Raw genomic sequence first — 20,114 nt, 5'->3', positions numbered from 1 at the left:
TTTACACACATATTTACACATGTTAAGTTTGCTTAAAATAAACGCAGTTGGCAGTGAGGATGTTTATTTTTTTGCTGAATTTAGTAACAATCCTATTACACACAGCACAGCCCGAATCTGGAAGCAAATTAAAGTCCATTTTGACCAATTTCATTCATGCTCCCTGTTGTCAAGAATCCCTCCTTTTCCACCTCTAACCTTGATAACACATTTGAGTGATGGGGAGAGCTAGGGATAAATGCCATAGGGGATCTATAAATAGAAGGGACCTTTGCCTCCTTTGAGTTGCTGAGTGAAATGTATAATCTTCCCAGACGTAACTTTTTCAGATACCTACAGATTAGAGACTATGTTAGAAAACATCTTCCGACATTTGGGAATGCTAAATGTTTGACAGATGCATAAAAATATGCCCCACCCCACCACCAGACAAAGAGATATCTCGTCGATATGACTCTTTTCAATCTGTTAGCACACCTTCTACAGATGCCATTAAGGCAAAATGGGATGAAGCACTACGGACTGACATTTCTGTGGCAGACTAGGAAGAGAGCTTGGAGTATATCCACACCTGCTCCATTAACTCCAGACATCGTCTCATATAATTCAATGTATTACACAGATTACACTATTAACTACAGTAGGTTGTATTACAAAGAACTCCCCCGCATCCCATTTCCCTGTAACATGGTGGAGATGTTAGTGCTAAACCGATTCCTTGGGACATGCCTACCCTAAACACCTACCCTAAACTTTTTACATTTCAGAGTTGGTACGCCCCAAGAATCGCGGATAGCATGGACCATGATGGACACTATTTTACTTTAAGTTTTGTCCACCAACTTCAAATAGCCGTAAAAAACTATATTTGTTATTGAAAGTATATTTCAATGCAATTTAATGGTACAACGATTCCCGACACTATTCAGTTATTGTTTTCTCACACACTGAAATTGAACGAAGAGTGTTGAGTTTTAGCAGCCAGGAAATGACAAGAGTGATTTCTACATAGGCCGCTTTCCCCAGTCTGCCATTGTTCGTTGTGCTCAAGGAGGCGATGACCATGTCTCTTAGTGTCGCAGGATGGAAGAGATGGGGATGCAGTTTTCCCATCTTAACAACAGAAGCCGGTCTGGCTTTTGTTGCCAAATAGGAAAAAGTCTGCATTTTAAGAATGTGATTTTGTTTTGGGCCAAAATAAAAGATTTGTGAAAATATTGTGAAACACCATCATTCCACTATTACTGCAGGTATATTAGACATTTTATGAAATTACAATGCAAAAATTGTACATGTAGATCCTTTAAGACTCAAGTTAGCAACTTGAGCTAACACCTAGCAAAAAAAAACATAGCTTAGCAACAGGACACCAAGATCTGTGTAGAAAAAAGTTCCAAAATTTGCATAACGTTTGATTGGAGGATAACTATGAGGGTTATTGAATCAGGATCAAATCCTCTGATGTCCTCGAGCTCATGAATGATATAATGTTCATATTTGAAGATTGAAGAAATGACAGAAGTGTCAAGCAATGGAATGTTAGCTAAAAAGACTGGTACCCAGGTTAGCACACTGCCACCTAGATGTTTGAACAGATATAAACCAAAGGTTTGCGATATACTGCCACCTGCAGTTCTGGAATGTCTCATTTACGAGTATAATCCTGATGGAATTATGTGATCCTTCCTTAACCCATACCTTTTTACATTTTAGTCATTGAGCAGATGCTCTTATCCAGAGTGAGTTACAAGAGCAATTAGTGTTAAGTGCCTTGCTCAAAGTCACAGACACATTTTTCACCTACTCGGTTTGGGGAGTTGAACCAGCGACCTTTCGGTTACTGGCCCAATGCTCTTAACAGCTAGGCTACCTGCCGCCCATAGGAAGTCCTCAATGACACTGCCCATGCTGAAATGGGCTTTTGGGCACTACAGTCTTCTATCTACAGTTGAAGTCGGAAGTTTACATACACCTTAGCCAAATACATTTAAACTCAGTTTTCACAATTCCTGACATTTAATCCTTGTAAAGAAATCTCTGTCTTAGGTCAGTTAGGATCACCACTTTATTTTAAGAAGGTGAAATGTCAGAATAATAGTAGAAAGAATGATTTATTTCAGCTTTTATTTCTTTCATCACAGTGGGTCAGAAGTTTACATACACTCAATTAGAATTTGGTAGCATTGTCTTTAAATGGTTTAACTTGGGTAAAACGTTTTGGGTAGCCTTTCACAAGCTTCCCACAATAAATTGGGTGAATTTTTGAAAATTCCTCATGACAGAGCTGGTGTAACTGAGTCAGGTTTGTAGGCCTCCTTGCTCACACAGGCTTTTTCAGTTCTGCCCTCACATTTTCTATAGGATTGAGGTCAGGACTTTGTGATGGCCACTCCAATACCTTGACTTTGTTGTCCTTAAGCCCTTTTTCCAAAACTTTGGAAGTATGCGTGGGGTCATTGTCCATTTGGAAGACCCATTTGCGACCAAGCTTTAACTTTCCGACTGATGTCTTGAGATGTTGCTTCAATATATCCACATAATTGTCCTGCCTCATGATGCCATCTATTTTGTGAAGTGCACCAGTCCCTCCTGCAGCAAAGCACCCCCACAACATGATGTTGTCACCCCCGTGCTTCACAGTTGGGATGGTGTTCTTCGGCTTGCAAGCCTTCCCCTTTTTCCTCCAAACATGGTCATTATGGCCAAGCAGTTCTAGTTTTGTTTCATCAGACCAGAGGACATTTCTCCAAAAAGTACGATCTTTGTCCCCATGTGCAGTTGCAAACGGTAGTCTGGCTTTTTTAATGGCGGTTTTGGAGCAGTGGCTTCTTCCTTGGTGAGCGGCCTTTCAGGTTATGTCGATATAGGAGTCATTTTCCTGTTGATATAGATACTTTTGTACCTGTTTCCTCCAGCATCTTCACAAGGTCCTTTGCTGTTGTTCTGGGATTGATTTGCACTTTTCGCACCATAGTACGTTCATCTCTAGGAGACAGAACACGTCTCCTTCCTGAGAAGTATGATGGCTGTGTGGTCCCATGGTGTTTATACTTCATACTATTGTTTGTACAGATGAACGTGGTACCTTCAGGCGTTTGGAAATTGCTCCCAAGTATGAACCAGACTTGTGGAGGTCTACAATTATTTTTTCTGAGGTCTTGGCTGATTTCGCTTGATTTACACACAATGTCAAGCAAAGAGGCAGTGAGTTTGAAGATAGGACTTGAAATAGATCCACAGGTACACCTCCAATTGGCTCAAATGATGTCAATTAGCCTATCAGAAGCTTCTAAAGCCATGACATAATTTTCAGGAATTTTCCAAGCTGTTTAAAGGCACAGTCAAATTAGTGTATGTGAACTTCTGACCCACTGGAATTGTGATACAGTGAATTATAAGTTAAATAATCTGTCTGTAAAGAATTGTTGGAAAAATTACTTGTGTCATGCACAAAGTAGATGTCCTAACCGACTTGCCAAAACTATAGTTTGTTAACAAGAAATTTGTGGAGTGGTAGAAAAACAAGATTTAATGACTCCAACCTAAGTGTATGTAAACTTCTGACTTCAACTGTATCTCTATGGTATAACTCATTCTAGTGCCAGGGGACGTTTCCTGCTCTTAGTCTTGAGTCATATTCACTAGGAACGAATCAGAAGCAAACAAGGAGGCATTACCTGAATTTGTGGAATCATGGTAGGAAGTTCAATCAATACATTTTAAAACAGGAAATTCCCAATCTAGCTGCTGCACAAAATTACAGAGAATTACATGAATTAAAGTGCAAAATAAACACATTTGTTGAGCTGCATTTAAACAAATAATGTATTTTTTGTAAACATTAAGAAAACAATCAAGGGCTGCATTGTAATAATAATTTGGTGGGTGCTTATACTTGTCCTATTTCACATTGGAAATGTATTTTTTGCATATCCCAACTCCCCCCGAGACAACCCTGGAGAGTAGGGTCATGGCAAAGGAGCAATTAGGGTTAAGAGGCTTGCTCAAGGGCACATCGAAAGATTTATTGGCTCGGGGAATCAAACTAGCAACCTTTCAGGAACTGGCCTAATTCTAACTTCTAGGCTACCTGCCACATTGTTACAATGCCTTTGCATTGATCTGGACAATATTAAACGGTTATTATTGGCTGGCATCTAGAAACTCTGTGCGCGTGCGCGTGTGTGTTAAAGCTGCGCTGTGGTAGCGAGATGTAGCATCTCATGTAGGGAGGTAACCAGGTTCTGGAACAGTGTCTCTGCATCCGTCTCTGGACTGGACTTCCACGCCGTACAGGAAGCCACGATCCTGAAACAGGACAGACACCACATGCTTCTATCAGGCCATCCTAGAGAAGACAGATGTACTAAAGAACATCTACAAATTCTACTAACTACATGAGAGACCAAATAGCTGAAGTAACTGTTCAAAATCAAATCAAAGATTACTGGTCGCGTACACAGTTTAGCAGACATTATAGCGGGTGCAGTGATATGCTCATGTTTCTAGCTCCTAACAATGCAATAAAATGTCAAACAAGCCTACAATAATCAGAAAAAAAATGTATTCATTTAATGAATGGTCATTGTCCATAGGCCAGGTCTTGTGTGGGTGAGTTAGCCCACCTGTCCTCATTGATGCGGTAGAAGAACCCGTAGCCATGGTGAACCATGGGAGCGCCCACCCCATGAACTGTGGTGTAGCCAGCCAGACTGGTGGACAGGGTAAAGTTACCGCCCCCGCCACTGGAGAGAGAACACACAAAAATTACAAAACACCATAAACACACACACACACACACACACACACACACACACAAACACACCTCTTAGAATACAGTGGATCAGTGAAAAGGTCTGGCATAGGAAGTCCCTCCTCCTTGGCGATCAGGTAAAGGCCCAGGAGATGTCTGTCAAAACCTTTTCCGTTCTGTGCCTCAGCCATCAGTTTGTTGTGCTTGTTGAAGGCCAGCAGCAGGGCTTTCCTCTTAGCCTCAGCCTGGGAGACATACAGAAAGTCAGAGTGTAAGTATCCTGGTCGCCAGATTTACATGTATGGCATGACAATATATGAAGAACTAATCGTTTACTGGACACACACACTCTCACACTTACGCTGGCTGCAGGGAAGAGCATGGTATGGCACCAGTTCTGTGCCTCCAGGGTACAGGGCCTCATGGTCTCAGTCCTGCCGTGGTAGAACCTTCTGGTCATCGCTGTCTCATAGCAACTACCTAACCTGGGAGGGGGGATTATCATCAATCATCAGTTATGGAGAGAATATTGGGGAGGAAGGATGGATGAAGTTGATTGATAGATGGGTGGGTGGATAGATGGATTAATTGGATGGATAGTGGATGCAGGGCCGGCTCCAAGCATAAGACAATATAAGCCGTTGCTTAGGGCCCCAGGCCGCCCTCAACCTCACCCCAAATTAGAATAGTAGAATACACCAGTTACAAGGTCGAAATGAGGTTCTACACCAGCAATTTCTCTCTTGTTATGCTCTGGCAGTCAATCAATTCACCATGTCTTCTAACATTTCTTAAATTGGTAAGTTAGTCTAGCCAGCTATCTAAACTTGTAATCATGGCTGAACCCCTACCAGGGTGTCTAAGGGCCCTGACCTCCAGGGGGCCCCTATTGATTTTGTTAGTCACTCACTCTATCATCATTAACATGGCATAAGTCACGGCAAAATGTGTAGAATTACAAGAAATTAGCTTTAAAACTGAAAATAATGTCTCTACACCCTATGGCCTAGCTTAGGCCCCAACGAAATCTCGCTTAGGGCCCCCAAAAGGCTAGAACCGGCCCTGGCTGGATGGATGGTATTACCTCCCATGCTGTCTGTAATAAGCCAGTTGAAGGGCCAGTTGTATGAAGGTGTCTGGGTGGAGCTTCCTCTGTTTGATGGCTGCTTTCCCAAACGAGGTGAATGCATAACACACCACCTGCAAGTCCTGAGTCTGGAGACACACACGCAGGTGTCTGTCAAACCAGATATCACACAGATTAGAGTTGTGTGTGTGTGGTGGGGAGAGTAAGGGCCTGTGAGGGTGTGTTTGTGATGAACACAACACCTGCGATGGTCCAATCTGACGACTAGGGAGATGCACAGAGTCATGAATGTGTGTGTGTGTGTGTGTGTGTGTGTGTGTGTGTGTGTGTGCACGTGTGTGTGTGTGCTCACAGTCTCGAAGTACTGTTGCTTGGCATGTGCAACGTCACTCCTGACTCTGTCATCCACAGTGAAGACCAACTCTTCAGGAAGAGGCATAGGCCGCACCGTCTCAGAGCCCTACATAGACACACACACATCAACAAATATACTGTTTGCTTACAGTGAAAGTAAGGTACTTGGAATTAAAGACAAACAAGATATACAGTCACCTAAAATAAGTTCAATAGAAACGGTATTTACCTTCCACTTGCCGTCTGCAGCTTTGAGTTGCTGATCCACATAGTAACAGTGAGTTACCAGCACCATGCCTTCAAATGGGGCATGCTGCAACACACACCAGCAATTACCATATATAGGAGCACACTCACAACAAAACATCATTACACTACTGCTAACAGAGGAGTATTGTTATCTCAAATCTTATTTTTCTAACTCTCAACCCCCACCCCCCTCTCATATAACAAAAAACACACACAGTAACTCACGTCACAGATGGATCCGAAGGTTCCGTCGGCGAAGGAGATAGAGTTGTAGGACTTGTCTCCCCAGCGGATGGTGGGGTCTCCTGTCAGCACCTCCAGGGACACCTGGGGCAAAGGTCAAAGATCAGATTATACCACACTTAGAATGGTATGGTTGTCTGTGGTGTATGTGTGTGTTGTAGGGGCCAACCATGATGCAAGACGATGACTCAGAGGTCATATCCAGACATACAGTGGAGCAAAAAAGTATTTAGTCAGCCACCAATTGTGCAAGTTCTCCCACTTAAAAGGATGAGAGAGGCCTGTAATTTTCATCATAGGTACACTTCAACTATGACAGACAAAATGAGGGGGAAAAATCCAGAAAATCACATTGTAGGATTTTTAATGAATTTATTTGCAAATTATGGTGGAAAATAAGTATTTGGTCAATAACAAAAGTTTATCTCAATACTTTGTTATATACCCTTTGTTGGCAATGACAGAGGTCAAACGTTTTCTGTAAGTCTTCACAAGGTTTTCACACACTGTTGCTGGTATTTTGGCCTATTCCTCCATGCAGATCTCCTCTAGAGCAGTAATGTTTTGGGGCTGTTGCTGGGCAACACAGACTTTCAACTCCCTCCAAAGATTTTCTATGGGGTTGAGATCTGGAGACTGGCTAGGCCACTCCAGGACCTTGAAATGCTTCTTACGAAGCCACTCCTTCGTTGCCTGGGCGGTGTGTTTGGGATCATTGTCATGCTGAAAGACCCAGCCACGTTTCATCTTCAATGCCCTTGCTGATGGAAGGAGGTTTTCACTCAAAATCTCACAATGCATGGCCCCATTCATTCTTTCCTTTACACGGATCAGTCATCCTGGTCCCTGTGCAGAAAAACAGCCCCAAAGCATGATGTTTCCACCCCCATGCTTCACAGTAGGTATGGTGTTCTTTGGATGCAACTCAGCATTCTTTGTCCTCCAAACACGCCGTGTTGAGTTTTTACCAAAAAGTTATATTTTGGTTTCATCTGACCATATGACATTCTCCCAATCTTCTTCTGGATCATCCAAATGCTCTCTAGCAAACTTCAGACGGGCCTGGACATGTACTGGCTTAAGCAGGGGGACATGTCTGGCACTGCAGGATTTGAGTCCCTGGCGGCGTAGTGTGTTACTGATGGTAGGCTTTGTTACTTTCGTCCCAGCTCTCTGCAGGTCATTCACTAGGTCCCCCCGTGTGGTTCTGGGATTTTTGCTCACCGTTCTTGTGATCATTTTTGACCCCACGGGGTGAGATCTTGCATGGAGCCCCAGATCGAGGGAGATTATCAGTGGTCTTGTATGTCTTCCATTTTCTAATAATTCCTCCCACAGTTGATTTCTTCAAACCAAGCTGCTTACCTATTGCAGATTCAGTCTTCCCTGCCTGGTGCAGGTCTACGATTTTGTTTCTGGTGTCCTTTGACAGCTCTTTGGTCTTGGCCATAGTGGAGTTTGGAGTGTGACTGTTTGAGGTTGTGGACAGGTGTCTTTTATACTGATAACAAGTTCAAACAGGTGCCATTAATACAGGTAACGAGTGGAGGACAGGCCTCTCTCATCTTTTTAAGTGGGAGAACTTGCACAATTGGTGGCTGACTAAATACTTTTTTGCCCCACTGTATCTTTGCATACAATCAAAACATGTGTAACCTGCTTAAATGCTTACACAAAACTTAAAAAGATCTCCCTCTCTGTACTGGACAACATCCCAAAGTGGCAGAAGTCTCACTGCTATCATTGTTTGACAAAGTTAGCTTTTTAGCCTCTGGTGCTAATTATTATCCTTTGCATTTTACTTTGACCGCATCCTGGACTCAAGTCTGCTCTTTACCTTTACAAACTCAACTTGCTATTGCAAATTTCTGTCTATAGTGTGTGAGAGGGTGTGTGTGTGTTTGTGTACGTACTGGTGTGTAGTTCTCTGCAGTAGCGTAGGGTTTAGCATCGTCCAGTGAAACCACAAACAGACTGCTCTGGATGGTCTCTAAGATGGTCTTATTGGCTGGATCTATACCCATCAGATACTCCCTGGCCTACAGACACACAGACCCTTAAATTTAATTAAAATTGAATAGAAAGAGAGAGAGACAGAGAAAGTTGAAAGAGAGAGACACGAGAGAGAGACACGTTTAGTGCATGGTGATGTCCGTTCTGCACAGCCAACATCACACACACACCTTAGCCCAGCGTGTCCTCTCCTCTGAGGTGAGAGCGGCGATTCCGTCACCTGCAGGCTCCCCCTCACAACACTGCTTCACATGGGTCAGCTGCCTACACACACACACACACACACAGACATATAAATACATGCAAATATATGCATATGCACACAAATATACCTAAATATCCACCGGCCAGAATACCTGAGCAGCTCTGGAGGGGTAAGAATGTGTCCGTCACAGACTGCATCAAACGAGAAGAAACGTCCCTTACACATCACCACCACATGGGAGGGGCATGGACCCTCGCTCTCTACAACACACAGAAAAAACATCAATACATACAGCACCAGTCAAAAGTTTGGACACACCTACTCATTCCAAGGTTTTACTTTTTTATTTTTTTACAATTTTCTACATTGTAGGATAATAGTGAAGACATCAAAACTATGAAATGACACATGTAGTAACCAAAAAAGTGTTAAACAAATCAAACTATATTTTATATTTAAGATTCTTCAAAGTAGCCACTCTTTGCCTTGATGACAGTGTTGCACACTCTTGGTATTCTCTCAACCAGCTTCACCTGGAATGCTTTTCCAACAGTTAACTTCTTATGGCTGCCATCCCGTTAATGGGATAATTTTCATCAACAACCGCTGAATTGCATAGCGTCACATTCAAATAATATTACTAAAAATATTTATATTCATGAAATTACAAGTGTAATATAGCAAAACACAGTTTAGCCTTTTGTTAATCCACCTGTCGTGTCAGATTTTAAAAATTACAGCGAAAGCGTTTGTGTAAATTTATCGATCACCCGACAAAACATTATGAACACCTAGCATCAAGTAGCTTGGTCACGAAAATCAGAAAGGCAATCAAATTAATCGGTTACCTTTGATGATCTTCGGATGTTTTCACTCACGAGACTCCCAGTTACACAAAAAATTTTCCTTTTGTTCCATAAAGATTATTTTTATATCCAAAATACCCCCGTTTGTTGGGCGTGTTATGTTCAGAAATCAACAGGAAAAAGCGGTCACGACAACGCAGACAAATTCCAAATAGTATCCGTAATGTCCACAGAAACATGTCAAACGTTTTTTATAATCAATCCTCAGGTTGTTTTTAAAATATATAATCGATAATATATCAACCGCAACTCTCTTTTTCAGTAGGAGAGGGAAAGGCAATGGCTGCCCAAACTCTGTTGCGCATTCAAAACGCTACTGGCACCTGGCCATACAATGATGCGATGCTATCTTTCTCGCTCATTTTTAAAAATAAAAGCCTGAAACTATGTCTAAAGACTGTTGACACCTTGAGGAAGCGATAGGAAAATGAATCTGGATGATATCCCTTTAAATGGAGCAAAGGCAGGCTATGGAACATGGAGTTTTCAAAATAGAAGCCACTTCCTGGTTTGATTTTCCTCAGGGTTTCGCCTGCAATATCAGTTCTGTTATACCCGCAGACAATATTTTGACCGTTTTGGAAACTTTAGAGTGTTTTCTATCCAATACTAATAATAATATGCATATATTAGCAACTGAGACTGAGGAGCAGGCCGTTTAGTTTGGGCAACTTATTAATCCAAGCTACTCAATACTGCCCCCCAGCCATAAGAAGTTAAGGAGTTCCCACATATGCTGAGCACTTTTTGGCTGCTTTCCTTCACTCTGCAGTCCAAATGATCCCAAACCATCTCAATTGGGTTAGATCGGGTGATTGTGGAGGCCAGGTCATCTGATGCAGCGCTCCATCACTCTCCTTACTCAAATAGCACTTATTTGGAGTCATTGTCCTGATGTGTTGGGTCATTGTCCTTTTGAAAAACAAATTATAGTCAAACCAGATGGGATGGCGTATCGATGCAGAATGCTGTGGTAGCCATGCTGGTTAAGTGTGCCTTGAATTCTAAATAAATCTCTGAGTGTCACCAGCAAAGCACCCCCACACAATTACACCTCCTCCTCCATGCTTCACGTTGGGAACCCCACATGCAGAGATCATCTGTTCACCAACTCTGCATCTCACAAAGACACAGATGTTGGAACCCAAAATCTCAAATCTGGACTCATCAGACCAAAGGACAGATTTTCACCGGTTTTATGTCCATTGCTCGTGTTTCTCTGCCCAAGCAAGTCTCTTCTTATTATTGGTGTCCTTTAGTAGTGCTTTCTTTGCAGCAATTCAACCATGAAGACCTGATTCAGACAGTCTCCTCTGAACAGTTGATGTTGAGATGTGTCTGTTACTTGAACTCTGTGAAGCACTTATTTGGGCTGCATTTTCTGAGGCTGGTAACTCTAATGAACTTATCCTCTGCAACAGAGGTAACTCTGGGTCTTCATTTCCTGTGGCGGTCCTCATGAGCCAGTTTCATCATAGCGCTTGATGGTTTTTGTGACTGCACTTGAAGAAACATTCAACGTTCTTGAAATGTTCCAGATTGACTGACCTTCATGTCTTAAAGTAATCAATACACACATCCAAACACACAAAGAAAACACACACACACAAACACACCTAAATAAATAACAGTACTACACACAAAAACAAACCACAAACATCATATTGCATGGCAATGTCGTGGTGGGGGGGGTCACCTACCTGTCTTAAAGTAGTTGATGATGGTATCCTTGGTGACTCCAGGAACTTTACATGTACAGAACAGCATTCTGAACTGGTCCATATCCAACACCACATTAGCAGCTTTATGAGGGTCCAGCCTCTCCCTGTCGGGGACCGCACAGTCAGAGAGTGTGTACTGAACGTGTGTGTTTAGGGACACTGTCCAACTAAATGCTTAGTTGCAGGTTCCTTCTCGACAACGGAAAAACAATAAGAAATAAAATATAATAATATAAACATAAAGTAACTGGCTCAGTAGAATAGAATAAATATTTTAAACAACTATAATACAGGAAGAATTTATAGTTAAATAAAAACACGTGTTTTGGGGAAGGGGGGGATTGGAGGGCAAGTGTTTAAATTGTGCATTATTTAGCAATCGGAAGAGTCTGGTAGCAGCAGTTGTGATGTGTGTGTAACCTTAATACATATACACGGAGTGTACAAAACATTAGGAACACCTTCCTAATATTGAGTTGCACACCCTTTTGAACCTCAGAACAGCCTCAATTCGTTGAAGCATGGACTCTACAAGGTGTCGAAAGCATTCCACAGGGATGCTGGCCTATGTTGACTCCCAGTTCAAAAGGCACTTCAATATTTTATATAACCTGTCATTCAACTTCTGAATGACACACATACATACACAATCCATGTCTCAATTATCTCAAGGTTTAAAATCCTTCTTTAACCTGTCTCCTCCCCTTCATATACACTGATTGAAGTGGATTTAACAGGTGACATCAATAAGTGATTATAGCTTTCACCTGGATTCACCTGGTCAGTCTATGTCATGGAAGAACCATGTTTTGTACACTCAATGTGAGTATCTTACGTGCGAAGCAGGTCCCAGTACTGTAGAGTGTGCCACATGCTTATGCTGGTCCTCTGTAGCTGTACTCCCTCTGTAGGGGGCCAGCAGTGCTCTAGGTAGGGTGCAGGACCTCCGAAGTTCACATTCAACTGGGAGGGGTAACGCAATTCCAGATAGGCTGCATCCAACCACCACTCCTCCAACTGCAGGAAAACACACAGAATAAAGATGAAACAATGCAGGGAGACACCATAAAGATTCCCTTTAACAGTTGCTCAGGGTCGAGCATGGTGTGTGACCAGTTCCCACAGGTTCTAACTGTGCAGTGTGTTGAGTGTAGAGGTCGACTGATTAATCGGAATGGACGATTAATTATGGCCGATTTCAAGTTTTCATAACAATCGGTAATCGGCATTTTTGGACTCAGATTACATTGCACTCCACGAGGAGACTGCGTGGCAGGCTTAGTACCTGTTATGCGAGTGCAGCAAGGAGCCAAGGTAAGGTGCTAGCTAGCATTAAACTTACCTTATTAAAAAAAATCTATTTTAACATAATCACTAGTTAACTACATATGGTTGATGATATTACTAGTTCATCTAGCTTGTCCTGCGTTGCATATAATTGATGCGGTGCGCATTCGTGAAAAAAGCACTGTCGTTGCACCAATGTGTACCTAAGGTACAAATCTGTCGTTCTGCCCCTGAACAGGCCGTCATTGAAAATAAGAATTTGTTCTTAACTGACTTGCCTAATAAAATAAAAACTGGGAATATTGAAGACTCATGTTATTAAAAGGAACCACCAGCTTTCTCATGTTCTGAGCAAGGAAGGTAAACGTTAGCTTTTTTACATTACACATATTGCACTTTTTCTTTCTTCTCCAACACTTTGTTTTTGCATTATTTAAACTAAATTAAACATGTTTCATTATTTATTTGAGAGTAAATAGATTTTATTGATGTATTATATTAAGTTAAAGTAAAAGTGTTCATTCAGTATTGTTGTAATTGTCATTATTACAAAAATCGGCCGATTAATCGGTATCTGCTTTTTTTGGTCCTCCAATAATCAGTATCGGTGTTGAAAAATCATAATCGGTCGACCTCTAGTTGAGTGTGTGTACCCAGTTCCTGCGTGGCCTGGCTCTCTGCAGTAGTTTTTGGTGCAGTTCTTTGCCGATGCCCTCTCCAAACCTCTTCACTACGGCTGCAGTCACATGGTACTCCTCCTCTGTAGCAAACGGCCGCACTGGAAAATACACACAGACATTTCAGTAACTAGACACATTTTCATCCAGGGCCCATGCTAATGGCGCTTCTCTGTCTCACATGCAGCTGGCATCTCACCTGCATCCAGGTACTTGGCGAGGCTCCCCTCTAGAGCCGGTACAGGGAGAGGAGGCAGGCTATGCTGGTACTGGAACGTCCGCTCAGTGGGGAACTCTGACACCTGGTTGGTCATGTCACCTACAGCACCAAAACACCTGGTTAGTCATGTTGTCACCTACAATACCAAAACACCTGGTTAGCCATTTTGTCCCCTACAATACCAAAACACCTGGTTAGCCATGTTGTCACCTACAATACCAAAACACCTGGTTAGCCATTGACGTACTGTCCCCTACAATACCAAAACACCTGGTTAGCCATTGACGTACTGTCCCCTACAATACCAAAACACCTGGTTAGCCATTTTGTCCCCTACAATACCAAAACACCTGGTTAGCCATTTTGTCCCCTACAATACCAAAACACCTGGTTAGCCATTGACGTACTGTCCCCTACAATACCAAAACACCTAGTTAGCCATTGACGCACTGTCCCCTACAATACCAAAACACCTGGTTAGCCATTGACGTACTGTTCCCTACAATACCAAAACACCTGGTTAGCCATTGACGTACTGTCCCCTACAATACCAAAACACCTGGTTAGCCATTGACGTACTGTCCCCTGCAATACCAAAACACCTGGTTAGCCATTGACGTACTGTCCCCTACAATACCAAAACACCTGGTTAGCCATTGACGTACTGTCCCCTACGATACCAAAACACCTGGTTAGCCATTGACGTACTGTCCCCTACAATACCAAAACACCTGGTTAGCCATTGACGTACTGTCCCCTACAATACCAAAACACCTGGTTAGCCATTGACGTACTGTCCCCTAGCCTGGTAGACACTACGAATCCAAGTGTGGACTGGACAAGCCTCCACTCTTGTCTCACTTTTAGATTAAAATAAAATCTAAACAGTTTCTTTACAAGTCAGTATGTTGAATAAACTTCATTTGAACCTACTCTGCCGATCATCCATCAGCTGGTCGAAATTAAATAATTTAAAGTATTATTAAACCGAATTTAAAATGCGGGTCTATGTGTGGTTATCACGATTTGTTTTCTCAGCAACACGTGCACAAGACAGAAGGAAGTACATGCACGCGATGCATGCATTCTTTTTTTATTTTACCCCTTTTTCTCCCCAATGTCGTGGTGTCCAATTGTTTTTAGTAGTTACTATCTTGTCTCATCGCTACAACTCCCGTACGGGCTTGGGAGAGACGAAGGTTGAAAGTCATGCGTCCTCAGATACACAACCCAACCAAGTCGCACTGCTTCTTAACACAGCGCGCATCCAACCCGGAAGCCAGGCGCACCAATGTGTCGGAGGAAACACCGTGCACCTGGCAACCTTGGTTAGCGTGCACTGCGCCCGGCCCGCCACAGGAGTCGCTGGTGCGCGATGAGTCAAGGATATCCCTACCGGCCAAGCCCTCGCTAACCTGGACGACGCTGGGCCAATTGTGCGTCGCCCCACGGACCTCCCGGTCGCGACAGAGCCTGGGCGCGAACCCAGAGTCTCAGGTGGCCTTTAACCACTGCGCCACCCAGGAGGCCCTCGATGCATGCATTCTGCAAGTGCTGTGCTTGTTGAATGTCTGTCCCTATAAGCATGCTGAAAGTCTGTTGGCAATTTGTTTCCTGTAAAATAGCCTTGTATCTGGTCAAACAATGTAAGAAAGCTGTATATCTTGTTTGTTATTGCTAAATGAATGTAATTATCTTAGTACTGATGCCATTGTATTCATGTTTATTATTTCCAGATCACATCTTGTTTGGATAAATGGACAATTAATTGGATAATACCAGCTGAGTGACATGGAACAGAACTGCAAACATTGTTAATATCCAATCAACATTAAAGAACCCTAAACTGAGGAACGGTCTCTCTCACTATTTCTCTAATAAGAGTACAATCTCCATAACACTAACCTACTAAATCAGTGTATACATTCCAGAGGCATCAACCTCTAATTTAAAAAAATGTTTTCCAAAAGTTTACTACGGGTTGGTAACAGGCTGATTGGTCAGCTATTTGAGCCAGTAAAGGGGGCTTTAGTATTCTTGGGTAGCAGAATGACTTTTACTTCCCTCCAGGCTTGAGGGCACACACTTTCTAGTAGGATTACATTGAAGATATGGCAAATAGGAGTGGCAATACCGTCCACTATTTTCCTCCGTAATTTTCTATCCAAATTGTCAGACCCCGGTGGCTTGTCATTGTTGACAGACAACAATAATTTGTTCCTCTTCCACACTCACTTTGCGGAATTCAAAATGACAATAATTGTCTTTCATTTGGTCAGTTATACTTGGATGTGTAGTGTCTGTTGTTGGCATGTCATGCCTAAGTGTGCTAATATTGCCAAAAATCATTAAAGTAGTTGGCAATATCAGTGGGTTCACCTGATTCAATAAATGATGGAGCAGAGTTTGCATTTTTATAGAACAATCTTAAAATCATTTCCTTTGGTTTAGATACAATCATCATGAAACCAATCAAATTCATGCCTTGGTGAAATTCCAGTTTTTTGGATCTAAAGTTAACTTCCTTACTTTTTCCATATTTGGTCAGATTATAAATGTTGTTTATGATTTCTTAGAAACAAAGGTGGCTCGACCTACCCCTTTGGATCAATGTCCCCTACTACAGTGCAGTCATTATCTACAAAGATAGTTGTAGAATTTGTAGCTGGGCAATTCCATTGCAGCGGGAATTACTCTGAGACTTCGCTTTAAAATGTATGCCAAACAAAAACCATTGATTTCAAAGTTTAACATACTCCGATTTGGTTGTATGGTATCAGAGTAATTCCACATAAACATGTACTTGTCCAGATAGCTAGACTTGCAGGCCAGAAGCAACTTTTATTATTGGAGATCAAATTCCATATTTGCCGGGGCGGCGCAGCCTTGTACCAATCGCATTAATACGCACTTTTACAGCACAATTGATTAGATATACATTCTGGCTACATAACCATATGATCAAACATAGTTAACTAGCAAGTCAGTTCTACTTACTGCAGAAACAAGTGCACTAGCTAGCTATAAAATAGTTGGCCCCTGAGGCCGTTGCATTGTTTTCACGGCTCGAATGTAGGTCCGTTTCAGTTTTCAATCCGATCGAAGCAGTTTAATCCCACAAACACTTTAGTACTTTGCGATATTCTGCAAATTCCGATATGTGAAAAGTTGGTTTCGTTCGTCCATTCAAAATAAAAATGATGTTGCAGCTATTTTCTAGACTAGACTGTAGAGGAAGGCGCTTGCGGTAGTTTGTGTTGTTGCTCCGCTCGTGGTGTATACAGCGCTTCTCATCACCTTTCACCCAGTAAGAGGTCATGGCTAGAAGTGCTACCGCTTTTGTCAAATTAACGCCAAACGTGTGTTTATTTGGGCATTTTAGCTAACTCTGACCTTTTTCCTAATATTAAACTAATTATCCTAACCTGCTACGAAAAGTCAAATCTGACAAAAGCTGTAACCCATCTAGTCAACCCCAGTTAACTGACTGCCAACACCCGGAAGAGAGAAGTGGTGATATTATTACACGTGACTTGGTTTTTCATTCTTCATGGATATCTATTGTGAGACTACTAAAACACACTACTCTTCAAATAGTTGTTTGATCTTTACACGAGGCCAGATGTGCATGCATTCTTGTGCGGTTGCACTTTTAGATGGTGCATTGTCAGCATTAGATCCTGGTGCATTACCTGCCATTACAGTGTATATGAAACATCACAAACTGTGAACAGTGATGATCATGGCACCATACAGATTTAGAAACAGCATCATTTTAAGGCTACGTCACACATTTAATGCGCAATGGGTCGTACCATAACTGTGTATTAGTAAAAACAAAACAAAAAAAGTATTTTCTTTCAAAACACACACTGCCATTAAAAAATTTGGGGTCACTTCGAAATGTACTTGTTTTTGAAAGAAAAGCTATTTTTTTGTCCATTAAAATAAAATAAAATTGATCAGAAATAGTGTAGAAATTGTTATTAATGTAAATGACTATTGTAGCTGGAAACAGCAAAACATTTTAATGGGATATCTACATATTCATACAGAGGCCCATTATCAGCAACCATCACTCCTGTGTTCCAATGGCACGTTGTGTTCACTAATCCAAGTTTATAATTTGAAAATATCTTCAGTTTCTTGGCAATTTCTTGCATGGAATAGCCATGGAATAGCCTTCATTTCTCAGAACAAGAATAAACTGACTAGTTTCAGAATAAAGGTTTTTGTTTCTGGACATTTTGAGCCTGTAATCGAACCCGGAGTCGCCTCTTCACTGTTGACATTGAGACTGGTGTTTTGCGGGTACTATTTAATGAAGCTGTCAGTTAAGTACTTGTGAGGCGTCTGTCTCTCAAACTAGACACTAATGTAAATGTGCTCTTGCTCAGTTGTGCACCGGGGCCTCCCACAATTTCTAGCGTTGAAAGATTCCAAGAGCATAGTGGTCTCCATCATTGGGAAATAGAAAACATTTGGAACTACCCAGACTCTGCCTAGAGCTGGCTGTCCAACCAAACTAAGCAACTGGGCAAGAACGACAGGGAGATGACCAAAAACAGCACTACATAATGACCACTGACAGAACTACAGAGTTCATTGGTTGAGATGGGAGAGCCTGCCAGAAGGACAAGAGTCTCCACAGCACTTCACCAATCTGGGTTTTATGAGAGTAGCCAGATGGAAGCCTGGAGTTTGCAAAAAGGCACGTGAAATACAGAGCATAAATCACACGATTCTGTGGTCTGATGAGGCAAAAATGGAACTTTACTATTTGGCCTGAATGCAAAGCGCTGTCTGGAGAACTAGACACAGCTAGTTCATCACCAGTCTAACACCATCCCTACCGTGAAGCATTGTGGTGGCAGCATCATGCTATGGGGATGTTTTTCAGCTGCAGGGACCGAGAGACTGGTAAAGACAGATTGAACAATGAATGGAGCCAAATCCTTGATGAGAACCTACTTCAGAGTGCAATCGACCTTAGATTGGGGCGAATATGTATATTCCAACAGGACAATGAACAAGTATACAGCCAAAGCAAAGCTGGAAAGGCTTCAGAACAATAATGTGAAATTCCTTGAGTGGCCCAGCCAAATCCCAGACTTTAATCCCATTGAAAATATGTGGAAAAAGACACAGCCTCTCCCCATCTAATGAAACAGTTTGAGATAATCCCCAAATCCAGATGTGCAAAACTCATGTCATATCCAAGACGAAAAAAACTGTAATTGCCACCAAAATTGCTTCTACAAAGTATTGACTCGGGGGGTGTGAATACTTATGTAAATAGTTTATTAAACATTTTCACTTTGTCATTATGGTAGTGTGTAGATGGGTGAATTCAGTCTGCAACAACAAAATGTGGAATAAATCAAGGGGTACAAATATTTTCTTAAGGCACTATAAATCAGATTCAGTTTGCAGTCCAATCGAAGCGCGGCTTAATCCCGCAAACTCACTTTAGTATTTCACGTGCGCCATCGTGCATACATTTATTTTGTCCCCCTACAACAAAAGCGATCACGACACGCAGTTTCAAATATCAAAACAAACTCTGAATTTATGACATTCATTTGGGGACAGGTCGAAAAGCATTTAACATTTATGGCAATTTAGCTTGCATTTATTAGCTAATTTGTCCTATTTAGCTAGCTTGCTGTTGCTAGATAATTTGTCCTGGGATATAAACATTAGGTTGTTATTTTACCTGAAAGGCACAAGGTCCTCTACTCCGACAATTAATCTACACATAAAAATGGTCAACCGAATCGTTTCTAGTCATCTCTCCTCCTTCCAGGCTTTTTTATCGTTTAATTTACATGGTGATTGGCATCTAAACTTTCATAGTGTTACCACGACAACCGGCAACAGTTTGTCTTTCAACGTGGGTATAACCAATGAGGAGATGGCACGTGCGTACCTGCTTCTATAAACCAATAAGGAGATAAGGAGATGAGAGAGGCAGGACTTGCAGCGCGATCTGCGTCAGAAATGGGAATGACTTCTATTTTAGCCCTTGGCAACGCAGATGCTCGTTGACGACTGCGAGCAATGTGGGTGCAATAATTGCATAACGGAGATTTCTAAATGTATTTCGCAACGCTCGCACACATAACGCGAGCGGTGTGGTCAGCCTATCATGGTGTATGTAGCACTGCTCGTAACATTTCCCCAGTAATCTGACTGCCAAGGCCCAGAAAAGACACTGTGAATGCGTTAAATGGTGATCTTCTTACACTTCACACAACTTTGCTTATTCATTCTTCCATGGATATCTAACTCCAACTGAGACTTCTCTTACATATATTTTTATATTTACATTAATGGAATATGATATTTAATAATGATCAAAGTGTTAAACTGGGGTGCAGTATTTCCGAGGCCCATATGTTGCTAGTACCTGGGTTGAAACATCTGATACTGGTGCATT

At 41.9% G+C, this 20,114-nt stretch overlaps 1 protein-coding gene across 2 annotated transcripts; it reads right to left on the bottom strand.

The window, feature by feature from the left end:
* Positions 1–1,233: 1,233 nt before the first annotated feature.
* On the bottom strand, positions 1,234–19,504 carry LOC115146876 (peroxisomal carnitine O-octanoyltransferase-like). Of its 2 annotated transcripts, none has more exons than XM_065006677.1 (16): positions 19,392–19,504; positions 13,655–13,774; positions 13,432–13,556; positions 12,327–12,508; positions 11,471–11,595; positions 9,056–9,164; positions 8,870–8,963; positions 8,600–8,725; positions 6,669–6,770; positions 6,424–6,507; positions 6,193–6,300; positions 5,838–5,968; positions 5,115–5,238; positions 4,826–4,998; positions 4,626–4,745; positions 1,234–4,308 (listed from the first exon to the last, which is right to left on the bottom strand). In XM_065006677.1, the coding sequence occupies exons 2-16, from the start codon at positions 13,767–13,769 to the stop codon at positions 4,188–4,190; spliced, it is 1,839 nt and encodes a 612-aa protein (XP_064862749.1). In that variant the 5' UTR covers positions 13,770–13,774; positions 19,392–19,504; the 3' UTR covers positions 1,234–4,187. The 2 variants fall into 2 exon arrangements, with proteins under 2 accessions (XP_064862749.1, XP_029544758.1); XM_029688898.2 differs by lacking the exon at positions 19,392–19,504 and adding an exon at positions 16,673–17,143.
* Positions 19,505–20,114: the final 610 nt, after the last annotated feature.

This window comes from Oncorhynchus nerka, linkage group LG3 (assembly GCF_034236695.1).
Source record: "Oncorhynchus nerka isolate Pitt River linkage group LG3, Oner_Uvic_2.0, whole genome shotgun sequence".
Taxonomy (NCBI): domain Eukaryota; kingdom Metazoa; phylum Chordata; class Actinopteri; order Salmoniformes; family Salmonidae; genus Oncorhynchus; species Oncorhynchus nerka.
This window is presented reverse-complemented; position numbering and strand designations above follow the sequence as displayed.